Below are 23,494 nucleotides of genomic sequence, written 5' to 3'. Positions count from 1 at the left end.
AGGATATTGGGCCAGATCCTCAGCTAGTGCAGACTGACTTTACTGGAGCTAAGCCAGTTTACACCAGCTGAGGATCTGGCCCGTTGTTTGTAACCTGATACCCTCGTGCCAGCACATGACCCCCAGCCATCTCCCACACGACTAGTAAAGTACCAGCCTGGATATGGAAACAGATACAAAGGGCCGGATCCTCTGCCTCCACAAGGTCAGAGCCCCTCAATTCCCACTGAAATCAGTGAGAAAGGAGGGGGCTCAGCACCGCTGAGGATCAGACCGTCTCCCTCCCAGTGCTGGCGAGGGTGAACGGAACATGGTTAGGGACCCATCTCCCTGGCCTCACATTCGCACTCCAAACCGCCTTCAAGCCTGGAGCCCTGCCAGGCAAACAACAGGGTCCACAAACACATGTGCAGCCCATCCCACGCTGCAGTCAGTCGTTAGCCAGGCAAATAACCTTCCATTCAAACTCTCTTCATCCCTGTTGACACACGCCTAATTTGTGTTTGCCCAGGAGAGCACAGTGGCAAGGAAGGAAGAAGTGAAGGGGGGGCAAGGGGGTTCATCCAGATTGTGGAGCTACTGGCGTCTGTTGTCACAGTTGTCCCATTGTTTCACTGGCGCTGCTGGCAAATATTAAGAAAGTGCCCATTGCTGGGGTGCTGTGCAGCTCCGAGCATGCAGCAGCTCCCTTGCGCCTGGACTCCAAGGGGGCCTGCATGTACGTCGTGAGGGCTGCACCTGTATCTGATGTGCATGGTCCTTGCACGCGTGTGCACCGTATGCACTGACGTGTGGGTGTGCTTGTAGGCACGCACACACGTGTGTATGTGTGTGTTCACGTCTGGGTCTGCCCCTGCCTACACTCTCTGTATGTTTACACCATGTGTTGGGGTGTGCGTCACTCTGGAGGTGCGTGTAACAAACACAACGCCTCGTAGATGTCAGCAGGGGTTGCCAATAGGATGATCTGTTACAAAAGCATGTGACCCTCCTGCATAAGCTCAACTGGAACCTTTTGCCACCAGTGGGAGGCTGAGAGGGGCCAGTCACTAGAGGGAGACGTAGTCAAAGGCACGGCACACGGCGCGGGAGGCTAGTGGGGGGTTAGCAGAAGCTGTTTGGAGCAGGGCCTTTGAGTGTTTCCCTCTGGGCAGCAACTAGCGCTGGCCCTTGATAAATGGAGCTTTGTTACCGATCCAGTCCAATCTCGATCTGTGCATAGACTGGCGCTTACCATGCTCAGCCCCAGCTGTCATTCTGCAGGCAGCAGGGGAAGAAAGCGTCTTCGAATGGTAAAGATAAAAAAGAGCCGGGAGAGGATTTGACCTTAATTCCTCTGAGCTCTCTTGGGAGCCCATCCACCCTGAGCTGAATTAAGCTAACCTCAAACACAGACATGGGAAACAGACCTGCCCCAGGCTGTTGCAGCATCCGCCCCTCTGAGCAGAACCTCGCCCCGAAGGGGCAGGTGGACTGAGAGCTGAATGGACCCACAGGCAGAGGGCTGCATGGCCATACAGACAATGGTCCAGATAGACCTTCGGACAGAGGGTCCCTCCAGCTGTGCAGAGTTGTCTGGAATTGCCACGCCATCGTGGCCTGGCTGGGACCCTGCTTCTCAGTCTCTTCCCTGCTCTCTCGTTCCAAGGCTGAAACCGACCGGCCAGTCTGCTAGACCAGTGGCAACATCCTGCAGCACCAGCCAACGTCAGCCTCTCCCTCTCCAGCCTGGCAGCGAGGGGGGGGAGCGCCAGAAGGGCAGTGACTGCAGTCCATGAGGCGTGTAGTCCCGGCGACCCCTTTGGCAGCCTGCAGGCTGGACAGCGTGAGGGCTCCCAATTGGAAGGCTGGGGGCTGTGAACGGAGTGGAGGACACTCAAAGGGACGCAGAAAACCTGCTCAGCACGGAAACCGGAGCCCAGACACCACAACAATGTCCACCTTCGAAATGCAGCAGAACAGATGAGGCAGATTAAAGAGACAGACAGACTGACTGGACAGACAATCAGCCTCCTTAGTTCTGTGCCGATACGCCCTCCCACCCAACGCCATGCTAAGCAACTTCTCCTGCACTCACCTCTGCTCCACCGAGCTGCCTTTGCCCCGGTAGCAGCTCCGCAGCAGCCTACCGCTGCAGACGTCGAACAGGTGGCCTCGCAGGAAGTCAGCTGCCCGCCCGGCCCGGCTGACGTACTCCTCCTTGCCGAGGATCATCCCGCTCTGAGCGAAGCCCGAGATCATCAGGCCTGCATGGGTCAGAGAGAGAACAGAGCCTCACTCAGGCTGCAGCTAGGACTGTTTACTAAGCAGCCAGCTCCACTCCTTGTTTAAACAGCCCGTCTGGAGCTTCGCTTTGCTGAAGTCAAAGCCAGGCTGAACACAGGACAGGCCACAGCCCCTGACAACCAGCGTAAGCCACTGAGAACATCACATCTCATCAGAGTGGCACCTGACAGGAAAAAAGCTCCGAAATGCCCCTTTGGTGGAACACGGAGTATCTCCCACCTGCAGTACCCCAGCCAAGCCGTGCGGTCATGACAGACAAGCACAGCAGCCCTCTGACTTCAGGAGAGCTCACATGCGGCCTGATTCATTGGGAGGGAACGCCGGACAGGACAGAGGTTACTACCTACCATGGGACCCTTGGGCTTGTACCAGCGATACACAGACACCTGGCCTCTCCACCCCCATGCCAGCCAGCAGTCAGTGCTGGCCATGGGCTCTGATCCTAGCCTGGGACTTGAACCCATGACATCTCAGCCCCACTGCGCCACACAGACACTTTTGACAGTTTACATGGGTTAAGGAGCCTCTACAAAGGCTGCCCTGAAAACCAGAGAAAGGTTCTGCTGCCCCCTGCTGGCAAATAGGAGAAGCGTCTTGACAAGCCGTTCTGAGTGCCCCCTCCCTGGGTTTGCTCCGTTATAACCTTGCCACTCGCAGAGAAATACCCAGGACCGGGAGGCGGAGAGCCTCAGAGAGGGAGTATCTCCGCAGCACCTGGGAACAAAGGCGATGCCTGCGTCAGGCCTGCAGGAGAGGCAGGGCACTGTCCTGCCAGATGCCTTCCCAGGAGGGAGGCTTCACCTTGCCCATGCTCCCAGAGGGGCCTCTCAGCTTGACCCAGGGCGCTGGAGATGCCCCAGAGATGAAGAAAGGTCACAGTCCAACAGACGGAGAGCAGAGCCCAGCAGGGACCATCAGCAGGAGAAGGGGTCTGAGGGGTGGGTGGAGGGGAAGCCATGGACAGTCAGGGAGGGGATGCCAGGGGCTGGGGAAGGGGAAGGCGGGCGAGGTGCTAGAGGGGAAGAAAGAGAACAAAGGGCAGAGGGCCTGCCGGATGTAGCCCTGCCTGGAATTGAGCTGCCTTGCTGCTGAGCTCCCAGCCCACGACTTCTTGGCAGGGTCGGCTCCCGGCTGTGAAGTAACAAAGGCAGGGACCCCTCGAGCAATTGCGCCTCACCTATATGTGCCCAGGATGCCCCAGCAGCCTGACATACCTCCCACCCCCACATTGGAAGGCTCTGCAGGCCCCCAGACCATCCCCCGCAGGGACTGGCAGGCCAAGAGGCAGAGCCGAAGGCCAAGCCCAAACAGGAAGCAAGGGAGGGAATTCAGCCATGACTGTGGCCTAAAGGCACTGAACTCGGGGTCCAAAAGGGACTCTCGGCTCTGCACTGCCTCCCGCAGGCTGGGCCCAAGACTGCTCTATGCCCTGGGTATCTCCCCGTCTCATTTCTTGCAGCACCTCCTGGTGTCTGGGACAATTCATTCAAAGAGCCCTCCCTCAAACCACTCTCTCAGCTGATCTCAGTGTCTGGACGGGCTGCTCGCTCCTGGGCAGATGAGACTATAGCAGCGCAGGGTTAGAGCACAAGGCCCCTGCTCCTGGAGTCATGTGATAACAGCCAAATCTCAGCTTTCATTTAAAAAAAAAAAAAAAAAAAAAGTAAGCTCCTAGCCCTTTGCGTTGTGGGGAAAAGCTTGACCATGTGACCCAAGCGTGGCTGACACTTGCCTGAGTCTGCACCCAGCCTGAAACAACAGCTCGGAGAGGTGTGAGCTGGCCCAAGCCCACCGAGTGAAGCGTGGAGCTATGTCGTGGGGGCAGTGCCCCAGTGCAGTGGGAGGCAAGGGAGGTCCCCTGTTATGGGGTGGGCCTAGGCCCTCAGATTCTATAATCAAGCCCTGGACTATGGTTACTCTCCAGAGATTTAGACAAGGCCTCTTGGGTGCTTCTGTAGCCAAAGCATTTGGGGATGCGAGCGCAGCACTAGCTGCACGTGACTCCCCGCGAGTCGTGTGCACCTTTCACGCCCAGCAATTCCCCTGAGCCCTTCTCACCGTTCCAGGACGCCAGCATCTTGGTGTCCAGATGTGGGAGCGGTCGGTGACCCCGGGCTTCGCAGAGACGCTCTCTGCTCTTCGCCAGCATCGTCTTGAGCTGTTCCAGGCCCAGCCCGAACCTGGCTGCCGTCAGCTCCAGGGAATACTGCACAATCAGCACGTTCTGCCCCCTCAGCTCCTTGTGCGGGTCCTGAAACGAGGAGCCAGCAGCATCACACCTCCCGCCTCATGGACCAGATGAGGCTGCACCGCTGGCCAGGCCTACACTCGTGCTCTCCAGGAAACTTCCTATCACACCAAGGAACAGCCAGGACGGCCTCCCATCACAAACTCAGGTAGGCGACTGTGTTCTATCCCCAGGGTGGCTCTCTCCAGGGACCCCTAGCTAGCAGTACCTCCTTCCCCAGGCCCCAGCAGCCAGCACCACTGCCCCCCAGTATCCCCAGCCGCCAGTGCAGCTTCCTCCCAATAACCACAGCTATCAGTGTGACTAACAGCCAATATTTCCACATGGTGTCTTCCCAGTATCCTCAGCTGCTAGAGTCACTTTCTCCCAGTACCCCCAGTTGCCACGTATCATCCCCTCCCAGTCTGGCTAACTGCTGATATCTCCATACACCTTCCCAGAATTCCCCTGCCAATACAGTTACGTTGAAATCCTTCTCCCTTCACTACGCCTGTCCGCACAGTTCAGAGGCCAGTGTCCCCTGTGTCACCTCCCCTCCTCCATTTCCCTCCCCATAGCCTGAGGCCCCCTCTCCCAGCTCACCTTCGCTGGGCTCACGTTCCCACCTTCCTTCACCCCATAGTGATGCATGAACACATCTGCCAGAGTCTTCCTCTCTGAAGCCCCCTCCACAGGCTCTGGAAGGAGGCGCCGTATTTCCTCTGCCGTCCACACGCAGAACGCCCCCTCCCGCTTTTCTTTGGACTTGGCTGTCGGATAGGAGTCTGCGTCCTCTGCGCTGTAGAATCCTCCAGCCTGAAACAAGCAGCAGCACCATTAACACAAACACGCCGGCCGGTAAGAGCTGCCACCCCCTCACCACACATGCGTTAGCGATGTACAATCAAGCCTCTGTAACTGATCACCCTGGCCAATGGGTGGCGCTGCAGGGAACAGGGCAGAGGGGTCTACTTCGGACACAGAGAAATCTCCACCCTAGCCAGCAGGAGGCACTGCAGAGAACAGGGCAGAAGGGGATACTCCAGGTGCAGCATACTGATATATCAGTATGGTCTGGGGATGCAAGAGATCTGGGTTCAGTTCGTGTCTCAGCTTCTTGTCTGACCGTGGGCAAATCCCTAAATCTCCCCGTGCCTCCATTCCCCCTCCATAAAATGGGGATGGCACTTCCCTCCCTACCAGGGTGTTGTGAGGCTAAAATCCATTACTGATTGTGAGGCGCTCAGGTAGGACAGTCGTGAGGATCATGGAAATACCTACACAGGTCAGGCATAGACCTGTCTCTGTCCCAGGCAGCCGGAAGCACTGCAGGGGCAAGAGAGGAGACAGAACTGGCACAGACCAGTCTGTTGCAGCCAGCAGAGGTGGGGATACACAGGCACGAAGGAGCCTGGGCACCGGGAGTGGAGGAGCGGGTTGCCCTCGTGCCAGCGACTTTGATCGCTGGCAAAGCACGGGAGCCACCGGACGTGATGGCAGCAATGAGGCAAGTGATTCCCGCACCCGTGTGAAGGTGCTGACTTACCCTGTCGCTCAGATCTCGGGAGACGTAGAGCAGAACGTCTGCAGCAACATCTGCAAAGAAGTCATCGCCAGAAATCTGTTAAAGACACAACGAGGATTCCATTCCAGTGATAACAAAGGGAGGAACAGCGACGCTAACAAGATTGAGCAGGGGCTCCTGATTTAAAGGCTCGTGCAGGGAAACAGCAGATCTGTTGGTTCAAGGATTGCACACCCAGGACTGGATTGGAGGGTCGCCGTCACACCAGGGAAATCTGCTGGTCTCTGTGAGTTACCCCAGATCTACACCAGGGTTGCCGAGAGCAGACGTCCTTTGTCAAGCTTAGAACGTCCCACCCAAAGCTCCACTCTTGCTTGTGTTTGAAACCTTGGCAGCAAAACCCTTTGGAGGCTAGCAGGGTGAGGCAGGAATCCCCGTCTGGCCAGAGACTGGCAGAGCATGGCCAGAGTCCCCGGCTTCAGACAAGCTGAATTTCCTGGGATGATCTCAAGACAATAGATGGGCCAGTAATTTCATTTGCCTCCATTGCAGGTGACAGGTAACAAGGGTCCTCAGATCCATCATACTTGGGCCCTACACTTAGATCCGGTATTGCTTTGGTGTGGCCACGCACAGCCTCTCTCCTGCTGATTCACACCCGCTGCTCTGGGAAGCAGGATCCCCGTGCCAGGGGAGCCGAGCTCCCAGTGGGGTCTGTGTCCACCCTCTGCCCTGTCCCTGTGGGAAGGCGTCTCCACGGATGCTCAGCTGAGGGATCTTTCCACCTGTGCCGTGCTTTTGGCTGATGGCTCACAGGTTCGACAGCTTTCCTCTTCCCCCTCTGCGTAACGGGGAGAGGAGCCTCAACCTGCAGGCAGCTCGTGAAGCCAAGCTAACGCCAGCACCTTCCTCTGGGCTCCTCACTCCAGGCAGGTTGGGGGCATGAGGAATGCAGGGGCATCCTTCATGCCCGCAGCCCAAATGCATGACTCCGATGCTCCTGAGACTTTCCCGCCCCGTGCTCCTGGCAGAGGAGTTGGAGCACAAGGGGGTCCTTCCTAGGTCACATCCCAAACATGAAACTCCCCATCCCATCTGCAGCTCTCTGCCCCCTTCCAACCCCTGTACAGTTCTCCGGCTCTCTGAGACCAGGGGTTCACACCTCTCCCACACACTCCCCTCCCCAACCTGTCAGCAGAGAGAAGGAAGAGGATGGCATTACTGAGCCTGGCAGAGAAAGGGTTAAGACCAAGGAAGAGCGTTGAGATGGGACAGAGAGCCACTGGGGGGCTGGTGCAGGGAACTTGACACACTGGAGAAGATGCTGAGACACCCACGTACGAGACACCTGCTGTAACTCCACTTCACTGATTGCTGGTTAACCCGAGGTGGCTAACAGCTGTGTACATCCTGATCTACAGACTCCCCCAGCGTGCATCAACAACCCATGCTTGTGCCCTGGGACACACACTGGTGGAGCGTCTAAGTGAGCGTTTCCGAAGGCATTCGCTAATGGTAGTTCAGAGGGAACCGATTAACTCTCAAACACTGTTGAGACATGTGGGGAGGGTGGAGGGACCCTGACACACAGGGGTGGAATAGGGAGGCACCCTAAGAAACCCCCTGTCAAGTGTCAGAGTGAGTAGCTTCTGTATCTGAAGTATTCTGTATTCAGAGCATCTGTATCTGAAGCTGCTGCCAGATTCCCTCGGCCTGTCTTCGGTGGGAAAGGGCTGAGGACAGACAAAGGGCTCAGGCTGGCTGGGAGGATCCAGTTCTTCCCATCTGCTCTCCGCTCAGCGGTCTGTGGGGAACGAGTCCGTGGTTCCTGGGTGAGATGCTAGCAGATCAATGTTTCCATTACAACAATGCTCGTTGCTGACAGTGTCCGGTGAGGGCTGGGGCACGTTGGCAGGGCTGTACGGGGGAGGGGTGCGCTGCCCTTGCCGGTGCTGTACCAGTGCTGGGGACGGGACGCCAACTAGCTGCCAATTTGACACAAGTGCTGCTCTTGCTCTGCAACATGCTGGGATTCTCCAGAGCCACAAGCAGGATCTCAAATGTCATTGAAATGATCTGGCACCTAACTGCATTCGGCGCCTGTCAATGGCCTGGCCCAGAGCTCCCTCTCATCCTGCCAGTGCTTGTGCAGCAGCTTCTGTGCCTGGCCAGCTCAAAGCTCAGACAAACTTCCTCTCAGTGCTATGGACAGGAACCACCAGAGGGTCGGGTGGAGTTTTTGACTGGAGCCAGTTGTCCTGGGGGTAAAGTAGAGGTCTGGGGGCAAGTCCTGGCTCTGTCACTGACTTGACGTGTGACCTTGGCCAAGTCACTTCACCTTGTTGTGCCTTAGCTACCCCACCTGTAAAATGGGGGCAGCGCTACTTCCTCACCCTCCCCCACCCCGCTTTGTAAAGCTCTCAGAGACCCCTGAGTGCGGCTTTCACAAAGTCACAGTGTTACTCTAACCAGGTAGGGTTAGGTAGCTCAGGGGCTAAGCCTGGGATCTCAGTGGGGACACAGCAAATGGGTCCGGGGAAGAGGATATTGGCAGAGCTTGCCAGGAAGGGGAGGGTGGCGGGTATGTCCCAAGATGCTGGGAAGACGTTGCCTGCTGGCTTGGTTGGAATTCCCTCTGCCTCAGGCAGCCCGTGTCACGAGGCTTTGCTCTGGCAAGCCAGCTCTCGCTCTCCTTCCCCTGCGGAAATCCTCAGCCCGGATAATGCCATGTAAATCCAACTGCTCAGCAATGTTCTCTCCTTGCCGCCCGAGGCTCTGCTATCAGCTCTCATCACGCTCCTGTGGAACTAAACAGCCAGCTAGTGCCAGAGAAGCCTCTCACCAGGGAGTACCGGCTGCACTGCTGCTGCTCCCCATCACACCGACATTCTGTCAGGGACAAGCCTGTCAACAGCCCCTTTGCATCCCAGCCTCCCCTCACCTGAGCGTCTTGGGACAGGACATGGAACCGGGCTGAGGCTACCCGTGAGTATGGTATCTGTCTCTCTCTCGGCACGAGGACAGCTGGCAAGTTTTCCAGTCCTCCCCACACCAAGCACACTCTGCAGTCTAGACTGTCCAAAATGAGCTGCTTCCTGCTGAGATCAGACCTCTGCTCAGGGGCCAATTCTTCTGAGTCTTGATTCAGAGCTTTAAGTTATCACTAGAGCTAAGAGTTAAAGTGGGCCTACCTGAAACGCCCTGGCATAGGCCACGGCTAGCTGCCCCTGATCATACAGCATCTTCTCAAAGTGAGGAACGTGCCATCTCTGGTCGGTGGAGTAGCGGTGGAATCCCTGCAGAGACAGAAACAGTACACGTGCACCAGGGCCCAGCGCACCCCTGGTCAGCAATGTGATTATACATCCAGGGTTTTCCTTCATGCTGGCCAAGCAAGATGCCTCCAAGAGCCATCGCTCCAGGACATCTAACACCCAGCCCCCCTTACCTGAGCAATGTGATCATGAATCCCACCATAGGCCATCATCTTGAGAGTGTGCAGCGCCATCTGCAAGGCCCGTGCACCATCAGGTGATGCCCGGTGTAGGGCCCAGTATGTGAACAGGAAATTTAAATTGACTGCAATACAATAACAAAGTAGCGCACCTGAGGTCAGTTCCATGCCCTGCGCTGCTCCCTTCTGCTGCGATGGCTCAGCTAGGAGACAATGGACTGACCTGGCGTGGGGAACTTTGGAAACTCTGAAAAGCCACCGTATTCCTCATCATATGATTCAGACAGCTGCTGGAAACACCTGGCCATCACCTCTGGAAAAGGTGGGGGTGAATCTTCCCCTTTGATGCTGATCTCAGCCCTGGCCAGCAGCGCTGACATAATCCTCTGGCTATTCTCCAAAAGGGCATTTTTGTTCCGCTTCCACTAGGAAGGAGACCATGAAAGAGCCGGAAGGTCAGTCTTGCCCCATCAGCTGTTCATGGCCTTTGTCCCCTCTTGATGAGGTTCCCTGTGTTATTCAAATCCAGATTCTGTCTTCAGGCCCCAGTCCAGTTCTTTGGTCCAGCACCCAATCATTCCTCTTCCCAGATAAATTTTAATCAATCTCTAACCCATCCAGAGCTCTGTGCCTCTCCCCTGTGCAAAGTCCATCAGCTGGTGTTTTTTCTCACTAACTGGCCCCTCTCTTTTCCCCACATCCAGTTCGCTTGTCCCCCAAACACACATGTCCCCACTATCCCAACCCCAAATCCAATTTTCCCCATCAACCCTCCAAATCAAACAATAAGTGTTAATAGCAAAGGCTAGTCCACTTCCCTGTCCCAGGTTTCTGTGCTGTATTTTTCTGATGAGGATCCAAAAACCTACCACAAAATCTCAGGCCACAAAAATGTATATATACCTGATCGGCAATTCGGAGCAGCACAGTTCGAAAGCCAACTTGGTAAATTCCATCTTCGGGAGGGAAATACGTCCCACCTATGAAGGGTTTGAGGTCAGGAGTCAGCCACACACTCATTGGCCAGCCTCCTCCACTGCTGGTAGCCTACAAGAAAAACCATGGATAAGTGATCATCTCTCAGCCATCGCTTGGTATCATAATGTGCGTGTCTAACCCAGGGATGGTGGAGAGGGACTCTCCACACCTCTTGTCCTGCATTTCCCCTTTCTTCTCATTGTCCCTCGTCAGACCCACCTCCTCACCTGCACAAAGGTCATGTAAACTTTATCCACATCTGGCCTCTCCTCACGATCCACTTTTATGCACACAAAGTTGTCGTTCAGAATCTTGCCGATCGCTTTGTTCTTGAAGGACTCCTGCTCCATCACGTGGCACCAGTGGCAGGTGGAATAGCCGACTGAAAACAAACACTGTCAATTAAAGAAAGGTTCCAAGCTGATTACTGGTACAAATGTCCTACTAATGAAATCTATTCACTGTGGAATACTCTTCCAAGGGGATCCCCATTGAATGGAACAGTTACAAATCGGACTGGAGAGTAAATTGCAGAGAATGAGTCTGCACTGGGGAATGCAGGTTAGATCACTCTGTCATTTCCATCTCTAACCCCTAGGATTTTGCCCCATAAGCTCTTGTAAACAAGAAGGAAGGAGCCCATTGGATAATAACATAAGAACGGCCATACTGGATCACATCAAAGGTCCATCTAGCCCAGCAGCCTGTCTTCTGACAGTGGTCAATGCCCGGTGCTTCAGAGGAAATGAACAGAACAGGTAATCATCAAGAGATCCGTCCCCTGTTGCCCATTCCCAGCTTCTGGCAAACAGAAACTAGGGACACTTCAGAGCATGCTTTTGCCCAGCTTAAACTAGTATCCACTTAAGGACTAGTCTACATGTGGGAATTAACCAGAATTGATCATGCTTAATCCATTTTGGAGGTGGATTAAGCAAAACCTGAAAACAGCACTCTTGTTCTGGATTAAGTGTATCCACACAAAAAGGTATTCAGGAATAGCTATAGTTATTTAAATTCAGATCCTATCTTATTCTGGAATAACTTCTGTGTAGACAAATCCTAAAACTATCTGATCCTCTCATGCTGATACTTAGTATAAGGTTATCAGGCAATCTTCTTGAAGAATCGCCAGTGCCATTCACACACTAGCCTGAGACAAAGCCGCTTGGCCTATGGTGTAATTTACATAACCATGCATAGGAAAACTCAGTGCATTTGCTCTTGGGTTACCTGACAGAAATATCAGCTTGTTTTCTTTCTTTGCTTTATCAAAGGCTTCCTGGCCCCATGGGTACCTGGGAGAAAAGGAAGAAAGGGGCTTCTGCCATGAGGGCTGGTGGGTTTTATAACGATACATTTTACACTGGCTGAGAACCTGTTATAAGATGGGAGGCAATCAGTGTGCTCATTATGGATAATCAAATCCTATTCCAGGCTATGGCCTGTAGCACACGTTCACTTCCTGCCCCACAAGATTATCACAAATCTGAGCATGCACGACATGAAGGGAAGAACTCCATAGCCTCAGGGTGACACACACAATTCCACAGCATCAGGGTGATACCCAGTCCCTACCCCACACATACCTAAAAGTCCCTAATAGAAAACTCTGGCTATATATTTAAGCCAGTGGTGAGCAACCTGTGGCCTGCAAGCCATAGGGTGCCCACCACTGATTTAAGCTGTGCTGCCATCCATTCCAAATCCCACGCAGACTACCCAGCTTCACTGTTGGTAAAATGAAAGGGGAGAGGGGAAGGCTCTCTCTCACCAGTCCACCGGATTGTGGGCATGCTGGAGGAGGTAGGGAGACTTCTCGTTAATCAGACGGTTGGTGTAACGATGGATGCTAGATCGGCTGCTTTTCCCTCCTGTGGCCATGGCTGGGCCCCCTCTCAGAAACACAGTCCTGTGACAAGGAACAAAAAAGTTTGTTAGCATCGCTCATCCCCGCAGTCGAGTAAGACACCAAAGTCCCAAGAACTGCTAAGGACTGGATCCGCATATGGGCCAGGCTTCTTGAGGTCCCTGTACATGACCAGAGTGATACCTGGTGGGCTGGTTGCGGCAGCGTGTTCAGTCTGTATCTGTGAATGCTGCCGGCTCCTCAGTGCAAACCCCAGGCTGGAATCATGAGCTGTGACACTAACCTCTTGGGTTACTGCAGGGGTCTGGGTGGAGGTGACTTAGGCCCTGCCAGCACAAAGCTAGCTCAAGCACGCCCCCAGTGGTCAGGGGAAGGAGTGTTAATGCTGCCATTGTGATCCGGGAGCTGTGTCATAGCCTAGCTGGGAGCGGCTCTTACAGCCCAGGTGCACAGCTGCAGCAGGGAAGGGCTATGTCCTGTCCCTCCAGCCAAATACCAGCTCCTTAGCCATACCCCAGAAGGCTCCCTGCTCAGCATACACATGGCTCTTCTCCCTGCAGCCCCCAGCCCGATAGGTTGCTGCTCCTTTGAGCACACTCCAAAACGCTTCCTTTTCTGTCCAACACAGACCATCCACCTATATAAAGCTCATAACTACCACCTCATTCTGTCGCAGGTACCTGTACTCATTCCCACAGTATGTGAGTGCCTCACAACCAGGGCCGGTGCAAGGATGTTTCACACCCTAGGCGAAACTTCTACCTTGCGCCCTTCCCCCTGCACTCCCGCCCTGAGGCGCCCCCCTCCCCACGGCAGCTCCCCCCCTCCACCCCGAGGTGCCCCCCTTGCAGCAGGGAGAAGTGAAGCAGCTCACTCCTGCCAATCAGCTTAGGTGCCGCAAGCCTGGGAGGTGGGAGAAGTGAAGCAGCGACGGGGGCTCGGGGTGAAGACGGAGCAGGGGTGAGCTGGGGCTGGGAGTTCCCCTGCGTGCCACCCCCCCCTTACTTGCTGCAGGCGGCCCTCCCCGCGCTCCCCTGCCCCAGCTCCCTCCGCCTAAATGCTGGCGGTGACTGAGGAGGCTGAAGATCCGGCCGCCGCAGTCACTGCCAAAGAAAATGGCGCCCCCCCAAATCCTAGTGCCCTAAGCGACCGCCTAAATGGTTGCACCAGCCCTGCTCACAACATCCCTGCAAGATAGGGAACAGTTATCTTCCCCACTCTTCCAGCTGGGGAACCAAGGCACAGAGACTCACCCCAAGTTACACACAGTGGGGTAGGCAACTGAACCCAAGTCATAGAATATTAGGGTTGGAAGGGACCTCAGGAGTTCATCTAGTCCAATCCCCTGCTCAAAGCAGGACCAATCCCCAGATTTTTACCCCAGTTCCCCAAATGGCCCCCTCAAGGATTGAACTCACAACCCTGGGTTTAACAGGCCAATGCTCAAACCACTGAGCTATCCCTAGAGTCTCCAAAGTCTCCAGCCAGTGTCCCAACCTGGACCACACACACAACCTCCTAGCACCCCAAGGAAACTCAGCCCTCAGGATCCTCTGTGCGGAGCCCCCCTCCCAAAAAAATCTCTTCTTTTACCTTCTAACTGTTCTCACAGACCTTAAAAGGCCTCACCACCACAGCCTTGACTCACTCCACAAGGAGACCAGCAACAGGGACATTACATTTACACAGCTCCAAAACATGCCAGGTGCTTCTCACACTGATCCAGAGACAAGATCTTCCTCTGAGTTCCCAGTCTAAATAGGCAGAAGCCAACAAAGGATAGGAAGTAACATACACAAGTAATTTAGTGAGCTGGGTGGGGTCACCTTGTCTCTTGGGTCCCATGCTTTTTGTAAGGCTCATCTTTTCTCACTCTCTTGTCATCATTTTGGAGGAGACCAAGGCCCTGGTGGGCCTTGTGATTGGAGTAACTCCTAAAATGGGACATGAAGGAGGAGGAGAGGATGGAGACAGGGTGGAGCAGGTCCAGAAGAGGGTTCCAGGTGTGGGAGACAGAGCAAAGACAAAAGCAAGAGACGGGAATGAAGGGGAAGGTTAACTACAAAGCTTAGGCCAAGAGAAGACAAGACAGGCAGAGTAGACACTTATATGGGGGATTAGTATCGAGTGATCTTGACATTACACTGCTTCTGGGATCAGCTCCAAAGACTGCAACTCACAAAAAATCAATGCTGCACCAGGCAGATGTACAGGCATCAGCACAGCATCGAACATCCTAATAGTGAGGAATGGGGCTCAGATTCAGGGACAGGCAAATGAGGCAGCTGATCTCTCCCTGGTCATTACCAATCTGAACAGGGATCAGTGGCAGGCTGAACAAACACATAAACCCCAGGAGCAAAACTGGGTCAGATCTAGCTGTAGAGAACACTTACTCTCATACTGCGATTAAGGGAACATCTCAGTCCTAGGGGTGGCCAAGGGGAATAGGGCTATACTGGGGCTGGTGATTTTTCTTGACTGGCAGTAGGACAGATTGGGAACCTTACTGTAACCTTGTATAACCTCCACCCATTTCAGTTTGTTGAATCGCCCAATTGTCTCTTGTCATGCACTTAACATGTAGTGTTTAGCACAACAGGCCTCCTAGGGGCTGCCAGATTCAGAATACAAATCATGCCTCACTAATAACAGCAGCAGGCAGGACAACACTCAAGTGTGGCAGAAATTCTCTCTGGGCTAGACTAGGGGGAGCAAAGGGATCAAAACTGTCAGCACCAGGGAGAGGAGCGGCACCAGGGCTTTTGGCGCCCTAGGCGCAGGGCCGGCTCACCGGTCCCGCGGCTCCGGTGGACCTGCCGCAGGCGTGCCTGTGGATGCTCCACCGGAGCCGCGGGACCAGTGGACCCTCCACAGGCACGCCTGCGGGAGGTCCACCGGAGCAGTCTGCCGCCCTCCCAAATCCTGGTGCCCTAGGCGACCGCCTAGGTTGCCTAAATGGAAGCGCTGGCCCTGGCCAGGGACAGACAGAGGAGAATGCCAGGCTGGACAGATGACTGCCCCCCCCAACGGATCAGTACCAATGACAGAGATGGGGCTTCTCCGCCTGGGGCAGACAACCTCTCCCCTGGATCAGTACCCTAGACAGAGAGTGGGTCAGACAGAACCACCCAAGGGTCAGTAACAGCAGTAACCCAGGGTGCTCCCACCACAACACAGAGCCACACTTTCTCCCCCGCCTTTCTCCGGGGCTGGATCAAAGACAAGCCAGGGCATCTCACTGGGTCAGAGAACCACATGCCCCCTTGGGCCGGGGCCAGACCGGGGGGCGGATCCTACTGGGTCAGACAGAGCAGCCTCCCTCCCCCAATCCTGTGGGGGGCCCGGGGGATCCCCCTGGGGCTGACAGAACCACCGCCCCCCTTGGATCAGCCCCGGGAAGGCTGCTCCCCTCGGGGCTCCTGTGGGGCTGTGACATGTCAGCAGTTCCCGGACCGGGCCCAACACCTGGCCCGGCTCCGTCCGGGCCGTCCCCTGGGCTCGGCCCCGGTACCTGCGAGTCCAGGCGGCTCGGTTCGCTCCGGCCCGGCGGGACAGCAGGCGGCAGCAGCGGCGCAGCAGGGGGGCGGAGATCATGGCCGCCGCCAGCGACCCACTCCCGGGCTCGGGCTGCGGGGAGGAGGGGAGGCCGGCAGGGGGCGGCAGCGGCTCCCGGCCTAGGAGCGGCCGGACAGCGCCGGGTCCACTGGGCGGGACAGGCGCGCTGCGCCGGGGGGGAGGAGCCGGACTGCGGCTAAGGCGTCCGCCTGCCTGCGCTCTGGGGGTGGCCCTGGCTCTGAGTCCCCAGGACAGGGGTGACCCTGGTTCTGAGTCTGGGGGTGGCTCTGGCTCTGAGTCCCCAGGACAGGGGTGACCCTGGTTCTGAGTCTGGGGGTGGCTCTGAGTCCCCAGGACAGGGGTGACCCTGGCTCAGGCTCTGGGGGTGACTGGGGCTGAGTCCTCAGGACAGGAGTGACCCTGGCTCAGGCTTGGGCAGTGACTGGCGCTGAGTCCCCAGGACAGGGGTGACCCTGGTTCTGAGTCTGGGGGTGGCTCTGGCGCTGAGTCCCCCAGGACAGGGGTGACCCTGGTTCTGAGTCCTCAGGACAGGGGTGACCCTGGCTCAGGCTCTGGGGGTGACTGGGGCTGAGTCCCCAGGACAGGAGTGACCCTGGCTCAGGCTTGGGCAGTGACTGGGGCTGAGTCCCCAGGATGGGGGTGACCCTGGTTCTGAGTCCCCAGGACACGGGTGACCCTGGCTCAGGCTCTGGGCTGAGTCCCGAGGACAGGGGTGACCCTGGCTCAGGCTCTGGGGGTGGCCCTGGCTCTGAGTCCCTAGGATAGGGGTGACGCTGGCTCTGGGGATGACCCTGGCTCTGAGTCCCCAGGACAGGGGTGACCCTGGCTCAGGCTCCGGGGGTGACTCTGCGCTGAATCCCCAGGGTGAGGGTGACCCTGGGTGAGGGTGACCCTGGCTCAGGGGGTGACTCTGGTTCTGGGTCCCCAGGATGGGGCTAACCCTCGCTCTGGGGATGATTGTTGGCTCTGGGTCTGAGTCCTGGGCCGAGGCAGCTCCAGACCTGAATCCCACGGGACCCTGCTAGGCTTTGGGGTTTGCACCCCTCTTTGCAGTCCTCTATTCAGGCTGGGCCAGGGCCCCTGCCTTTGCTCCTGGGAAGAGCCAGATCCCCCGTTACAAGACTACATGCCAACACCCCTGTCTGTGAAATTAATAAGCACTAGGTTTAAAACAAACAAAAGGAAGTACTTCATGCAACACAAAGTAAACCTGTGGAACTCATTGCCAGGGGATGTTGTGAAGACAAAAGTGTATTTGGGTTCAAAAAAGAATTAGATAAGTCCATGAAGGTTAAGTCCATCATAGGCTGATAGTCAAAGTGATACAACCCCATGCTCTGGGTGTCCCTAAACCTCTGACTGCTACAAGCTGGGACTGAGTGACTGGTGATGGATCAGTAGATAAATTGCCCTGTTCTGTTCATTCCTTCTGAAGCATCTGACACCAGCCACTGTCAGAGGACATGATATTGGACTAGATGGACCATTGATCTGATCCAGTGTGGCCATTCTTAGGTCATCATTGCTGGAATACAGGGCACAGCAAAGCCTACACTGGATACCGCTCCTTGGACATTAGGCATCAAATAAGGGAACGGTGATCATCCTGCACTGCACACACAGTCAAAGTCCCTGCAAGTATTGCCAACACCAGGCATTCAAAAAGCCATGAGTCAGAGCTCCCCAAACCAGGAGATTGAAAGCAATAATAAAACTGGGGGCTCTTTATTTCACCCTCTGGGCTTTGAGGGGAGCGGTCATATTTTCCAGTTTTTCTCTGCAACCATGAGAGAGAGAAATGTCCATTTTTTAAGAATGAAAGCTGAGATTCATGTGACTCCAGGAGCTGGGGCTTTCAGAAAAATGCCAAATATCATAAGATGCTAAAAATCATGAGAGTTGGTGATAGTCCAGAATGTCTATTCTAGCCACCACCTCTCCCCACCTGAGTGGGGGAAATGGTGTGTCCTAATCACATGCTAGCTAACATGGGGTAACTAACATCAGGTGAAAGCCTAGAGAAGATAAGGGAGTGTGTAGTTTTCACATGTTAGCAACTCAAAGTAAACACTGGGGGAGCATGGGTTTATCACTGGTGTTAACATGGTGTTAACACTACAACTGCCTTGTCTTCCTAGGATTTTACCTCTGTTAGATACCTCTTGTAAGCTAGCATGAGGTAAGTACACACCTTTTTTCCTGGTGAAAAAAAGGCCACGTTATCTCCCAATAGGATTTTTTTCTCTTTTCCTCTACCCTTCCCCAAGTCGCTCGTGTCTCTGTGACCTTATGCTGGTGGTTGTGGCCAAAAAGAGCTGCCACCACCATCTGCTACCCCCCCCCCGCCCCCGGGGTAGATGGCTGCCTTCCCATATGTGAGTGGAGCCAATTTCCCATTCCTGCACAAGCCGCATAAAACACCACTGATCCTTCAACACAGCTTGATCAGGTTAGGCCAATGTGTCAGAATGACTGTAGGCGACTCCCCCTGCTCCTCCTTAGTCACTCTGAAATCATCAGGATCTGTCTGTGCCAGATCACTTCAAAATAGCCTCTTCTTGATCTGTGGCATTCTAGTGACTGAAACCTTCTGCAGAAGGCTAAGTGGTTTTATCATCTACCATAAGCAACGGAGGCCAATTTCATCCTTTGTGTAACTCCAGTGTAGTCTGATCAGATGGAGAACAACCATTAACTCAATGGAGCTAAACACCAGGGATACATTTGTCCTGGAGGCTGCAGTGTCGTAGGATGTTTCCTTTCAGAGTGAATATTCAGACCCTATCAGTTTATATTCACCCACACGGTACATTTTGACCAAAGAGAACAGAGTAGCCCTTGTCTATGTAATTTCTTTACTTTTCCTGTGGGCAGCAAACTCTAATGGATCTCTTGTGTGAGCCCTTCTGCCTTTGCTGTTTCCTTCCTTGGTGGAGCAGCAGATTCTAGTTTTAGAGAACTGAGGTGGAGATTTTCAAAAGGACCTTAAGCCTTGGTGCTACTACAGCATCACCCCATGGTGTAGCTTGATTGTTCCTGGTAACTCAACTCCCAGTCACACACAAATCCCTCACCCATGCGCAGTAGTGCCAGTAACGTGACTAGGCCATCACAACTGGAGGTATGGGACAACCCTCACAAGTTTGTCTTCACTCCAAAGTTAACTCCTGTTATAACTCAAGTGTTGCCCCCTAACTTGAGTCACTTTCACACACAGAAGCCCTTGAGGCAATGGTACCACTGCATTTGAACTAAGTTGGCTGGGCCCATCGTGGGTATAGGTTAAAGCTAGAGCCAGCACCTACGTGTCAGCACTAACACAACCATTCTAGTGTGGTTGCTGACTAGCTCCATTAAAGTGCCACTAATCCTCCAATCCCTTCCCACAATCTCCACCCCCACCCCACCCCATATGCAGAGAGGACAGATGACTTCTCCCACAGTTTACTGGGAAAGAAGCCACAAAGTGGCTCCACTTTCCGCAGGCCAAAGAACTGTGGGCTATGACCCCAGAAGTCTTAATGACTCACATGAGTGATGGCAGCACCAGCAGTGATATAGTGTTAATTCAAAAGAACAAGTGTTAATTCATAAGAATGGTCATACTGGGTCAGAACAAAGGTCCATCTAGCCCAATATCCTGTCTTCCTACAGTACCAGGTGCTTCAGAGGGAATGAACAGAACAGATAATCATCAAGTGATCCATCCCCCGTCGTAGCATGGCTGCTTTCGCTCAAGTTCAGCTAACTCGAAAGAAGTAACTTGAACGCTGATAACTCAAGATAACTTGATATCAGTGGGAGTCAGGCATGTAGGTGCCTTTGAAAATCCCATAAGGTGCCTAGCTGCCTGTTTAGGTGCCTAAATTGCTTTAAATAGCTGCCCCTTAACTTCTCTGATTCATTTATAAAATGGGGATCATGATGGTGACCCACCTTTGTGCAGTGCTTTGAGATCCATGAATGAAAACCACTCAATAAATACCAAGTATTATTATTTATGAGTCCTTCATGATCCTGAAGGCCAGGGAGCAATGAACAGTCTGACCCAGTCCCTCTCAGGTTTCGTATCCAGATGAGGATGCCCTGGAATCCAAGATCTTTGGGGAAACCAATGGAGAACTATGTTCTTGTCTATGAGGTCACAGTACGGCCCAGGAGATGTATTTGCCTCCTCTGGATGCTCATAATGGACCACAACATGAATTATACACATGCAGAACAGCTCCCAACCATTTGCACTTACTCCTCACTCACAATAATTTGTGTTTCACCCCGGGAAACAATGAGGATATATTAATAAAATTCATCCAGGACGTGAGAGAGGACAATCTACCAGAAAGTAGAGTGCAGCAGCATAGAGCATTTCACACCCTACATCACATCACATGCCAGCTCTGCATGGCTGGTTCCTCGTTGTTTGTAGTTCCACACTGGACAGATCCCCCTTTTTTCCCTGGCCAGCATCAGCTTTTTTGAACCAAGGAGGTTGCTCCACTCCAGGCTCCTTCTGCAGCTTCCTTACTATTCAATTAACTGCTCGGCATTGATCTGCTTTTAAGTGCCACTGGATAACCTACACACCAGCACTCCCCCTTGCCCAGCTCACACCAAAGAGAAGGACTTGGCCACATTAACCTCCCCCTGCCTCTTGTTAGCTCTTGAGCATCGATTTCCTATTTGTGCAGCGGTGAGGAGAAAAAAGACACCTGTGAAAGCACAATGCTGTCCTTTTACTGGCGTTTATTAATGATACTGTGGGAGGCAAAGCACATCTTTGCTAAGGGGGTTGATTCAGTGCTGCGATGGATTAGCTTCCCTCCCGCAGCCGAGTCCATGTTTGTTTGCTGCAGGATGTGAAGAGAAGATGGTATTAAATATTTGTTGTCATGAAGGTATGAAACAAGCAGCGCTGCTTGGTAATTGCCAGATGAATGATCATTCCCCCAAACCCCAGCGTCAGCGCCTTGGTGAGCTGATTTGAATTTCCAAACACTTGGAGTCTGACGGGTACAACGTAGCTGCAGCGCCCGGAGCACAGGAAGCCTGACTAAATTGATTACCTGCTAAACCCAGGTAGATTGTTCCTATTTTGTTCCTGTTGTGCCTTTTGAGGTGGGGAAGGAGGGGTGTTATGTAACGCACAGAAAAAGCTTTTGCAGCAAAAAAGATCCACGTGCAAAGCAGATTTCAGGACTGCAAAGGCAGGCCCCTTTGAGAGCTGGAATATATGACATTCACTTCTTCTCCAGGGGATGGCTTTTTTTTTTTTGCTTTATGTCTTGGCTAGATTGTTACTAAAAGATCAGCTATAACAACTTGTTGCACTGACCTCTTTTCTCTGAAGCTATGTCAGCTTTCCCCCTCACCCCTCCATCCTGACCCCTTAAAAGAGGAGACTTCAGGCTCTGTGTTCATTCATGGTTAGCAGTCCACCACCGCATGCTGTGCTCTGCCCCCCTGCCATGGAGGGCCCATTCCAGCCTTGGGTAACAAGGGAGGTCAGGGTCTGTGTTGGTTCAACTCTGCCTAGAAGAACCCTTTGTGTGGAGCCCCCTGCCCACCCCTGTGCCTAGGACACGGACATGCCGGCTGCTTCCAAGAGCCATGTGGACCCAGGGCAGGCAGGGAGCCTGCCTTAGCTCCAACCAGGAGCCGCCTGAGGTAAGCGCCGCCTGGCTGAAGCCTGAACCCTGAACCTTCTCCCACACTCCAATCCCATGCCCCAGGTTGGAAACCAATCCTGCACCCCAACCCCCTGCTCCAGCTCTGAGCCCCTCTCACACCCTAACTCCCTCCCGGAACCCACACCCCATACCTCCTCCTGCAGCCCAACTCCCTGTCCCAGCACTGAGCCCCTGCTACACCCCAAACCTCTCATCCTCAGTTCCACCTCAGAGCCTGCACCCACTTCTGCACCCCAACCCCCTGCCCTAGCTCTGAGCCCGCTCCCGCACTCCAAACCCCTCAGCTCCAGCCTGCAGCCCCGCTCCTGCACTCCAAACCGCTCATCCCCAGCTCCACCCTGGAGCCTGCACCCCCTTCTGCACCCCAAACCCCTGCCCTACCCCTCAGTCCGCAGCCCCCCTCCTGCACTCCAAACCCCTCCTCCCCAGCCCAGCCCCACCCCAGCCAGATCTCTCATCTCCTTCTGCACCCCAACCCCCTGCCCTAGCCCTGAGCCTGCTCCCACACTCCAAACCCCTCAGCGCAAGCCTGCAGCTCCCTCCTGCACTCCAAACCCTTCATCCCCAGCCCCATCCCAGAGCCTGCACTCCCTTCTGCACCCCAACCCCCTGCCCTAGCCCTGAGCCTGCTCCCACACTCCAAACTCCTCAGCCTAAGCCTGCAGCTCCCTCCTGCACTCCAAACCCTTCATCCCCAGCCCCATCCCAGAGCCTGCACTCCCTTCTGCACCCCAACCCCCTGCCCTAGCCCTGAGCCTGCTCCCACACTCCAAACTCCTCAGCCTAAGCCTGCAGCTCCCTCCTGCACTCCAAACCCTTCATCCCCAGCCCCATCCCAGAGCCTGCACTCCCTTCTGCACCCCAACCCCCTGCCCTAGCCCTGAGCCTGCTCCCACACTCCAAACTCCTCAGCCTAAGCCTGCAGCTCCCTCCTGCACTCCAAACCCTTCATCCCCAGCCCCATCCCAGAGCCTGCACTCCCTTCTGCACCCCAACCCCCTGCCCTAGCCCTGAGCCTGCTCCCGCACTCCAAACCCCTCAGCCTGCAGCCTTGCTCCTGCACTCCAAACCCCTCATCCCTGGCCCAGCCCCACCCCAGACCCCGGACTCCCAGCAAGAGCCCTCACCTCCTCCTGCACCCCAACCCCCTGCCCCAGCCCAGAGCCCCAGCCCGCATCCTGAACCCCTCATTTCTGGCCCACCCCAGAGCCTGCACCCCCAGCTGGAACCCTCAGCCCCTTCCGCACCCCAACCTGCTGCCCCAGCCCAGTGAAAGTGAATGAGGGTGGGGAAGAGCAAGTGATGGAGGGAGGGGAATGGAGTGAGTGGGGGCAGGGCCTCAGAGAAGGAGTGGGGCAAGGCAAGGGTGTTCGGTTTTGTGCAATTAGAAAGTTGGCAACCCTATAAGGTAACTATATTGAAAGTCTGCTTTATGGACTGGAAGTAAAAGTTAATCACCAGGGGATAATGTGTCTCAGTGGTAGCCCATTCAAGCAGGAGGGAGTTGTCTCCCTGCCCTCGCTAGCCACCAATGTAATACCAGGCACATTTGTCTGGCCTTGTTCCACCCCAAGACTTTCAATAAAAAACCATCATAGACAACCGCAAACAATCTAAATCGCTTGGAGGTAAAAAAAGGAACATTAACAACAGATGGGGGATCACCCTGGCTCTGTATAAAGACAAAAGACTATATCAGTATAACACAGGGTGGGGAAAGGCCTCTGGATCCATTCACTAAGCAGACATGGTTGGGGGCAGCATGAGTATGAAAAATTGGATACTGGTTCCTGGGAAGCCAGCTAGCCAGCCCTGCACCAGACTGAACTTTGAGGGGAAAGCCTAATTTATTAGCTAGGAAAGGTAACTGTTAGTAAGTGTAGACCCA

The 23,494-nt window shown here is 54.6% G+C and overlaps 1 protein-coding gene across 9 annotated transcripts in view; it reads right to left on the bottom strand.

Moving 5' to 3' along the window:
• Positions 1-16,062, bottom strand: part of SPATA20 (spermatogenesis associated 20) — a 36,331-nt gene extending 20,269 nt beyond the window's left edge. For 4 of the 9 annotated variants that reach the window (XM_032785134.2, XM_032785132.2, XM_032785135.2 and 1 more), the window contains exons 1-12: positions 15,855-15,976; positions 12,245-12,382; positions 11,704-11,768; positions 10,698-10,852; positions 10,396-10,539; positions 9,716-9,917; positions 9,487-9,617; positions 9,230-9,334; positions 6,060-6,134; positions 5,117-5,329; positions 4,345-4,537; positions 2,078-2,246 (exon numbers count right to left, since the gene is read on the bottom strand). In XM_032785134.2, coding sequence (XP_032641025.1) covers positions 2,078-2,246; positions 4,345-4,537; positions 5,117-5,329; positions 6,060-6,134; positions 9,230-9,334; positions 9,487-9,617; positions 9,716-9,917; positions 10,396-10,539; positions 10,698-10,852; positions 11,704-11,768; positions 12,245-12,382; positions 15,855-15,937 — 1,673 coding nt within the window. In that variant the 5' untranslated portion in view covers positions 15,938-15,976. Of the gene's footprint in view, positions 1-2,077; positions 2,247-4,344; positions 4,538-5,116; positions 5,330-6,059; positions 6,135-9,229; positions 9,335-9,486; positions 9,618-9,715; positions 9,918-10,395; positions 10,540-10,697; positions 10,866-11,703; positions 11,769-12,244; positions 12,383-13,969; positions 14,095-14,135; positions 14,238-15,854 lie in introns of those variants that run through there. The other 5 variants (XM_032785129.2, XM_032785133.2, XM_032785131.2 and 2 more) reach the window with 5 other exon arrangements.
• Between the last annotated feature and the right edge of the window lie 7,432 nt (positions 16,063-23,494).

Source organism: Chelonoidis abingdonii, chromosome 13 (genome assembly GCF_003597395.2).
Source record: "Chelonoidis abingdonii isolate Lonesome George chromosome 13, CheloAbing_2.0, whole genome shotgun sequence".
NCBI classification, from domain to species: domain Eukaryota; kingdom Metazoa; phylum Chordata; order Testudines; family Testudinidae; genus Chelonoidis; species Chelonoidis abingdonii.
Note: the sequence above shows the minus strand (reverse complement) of the source record. Positions and strands in the feature narration are given on the sequence as shown.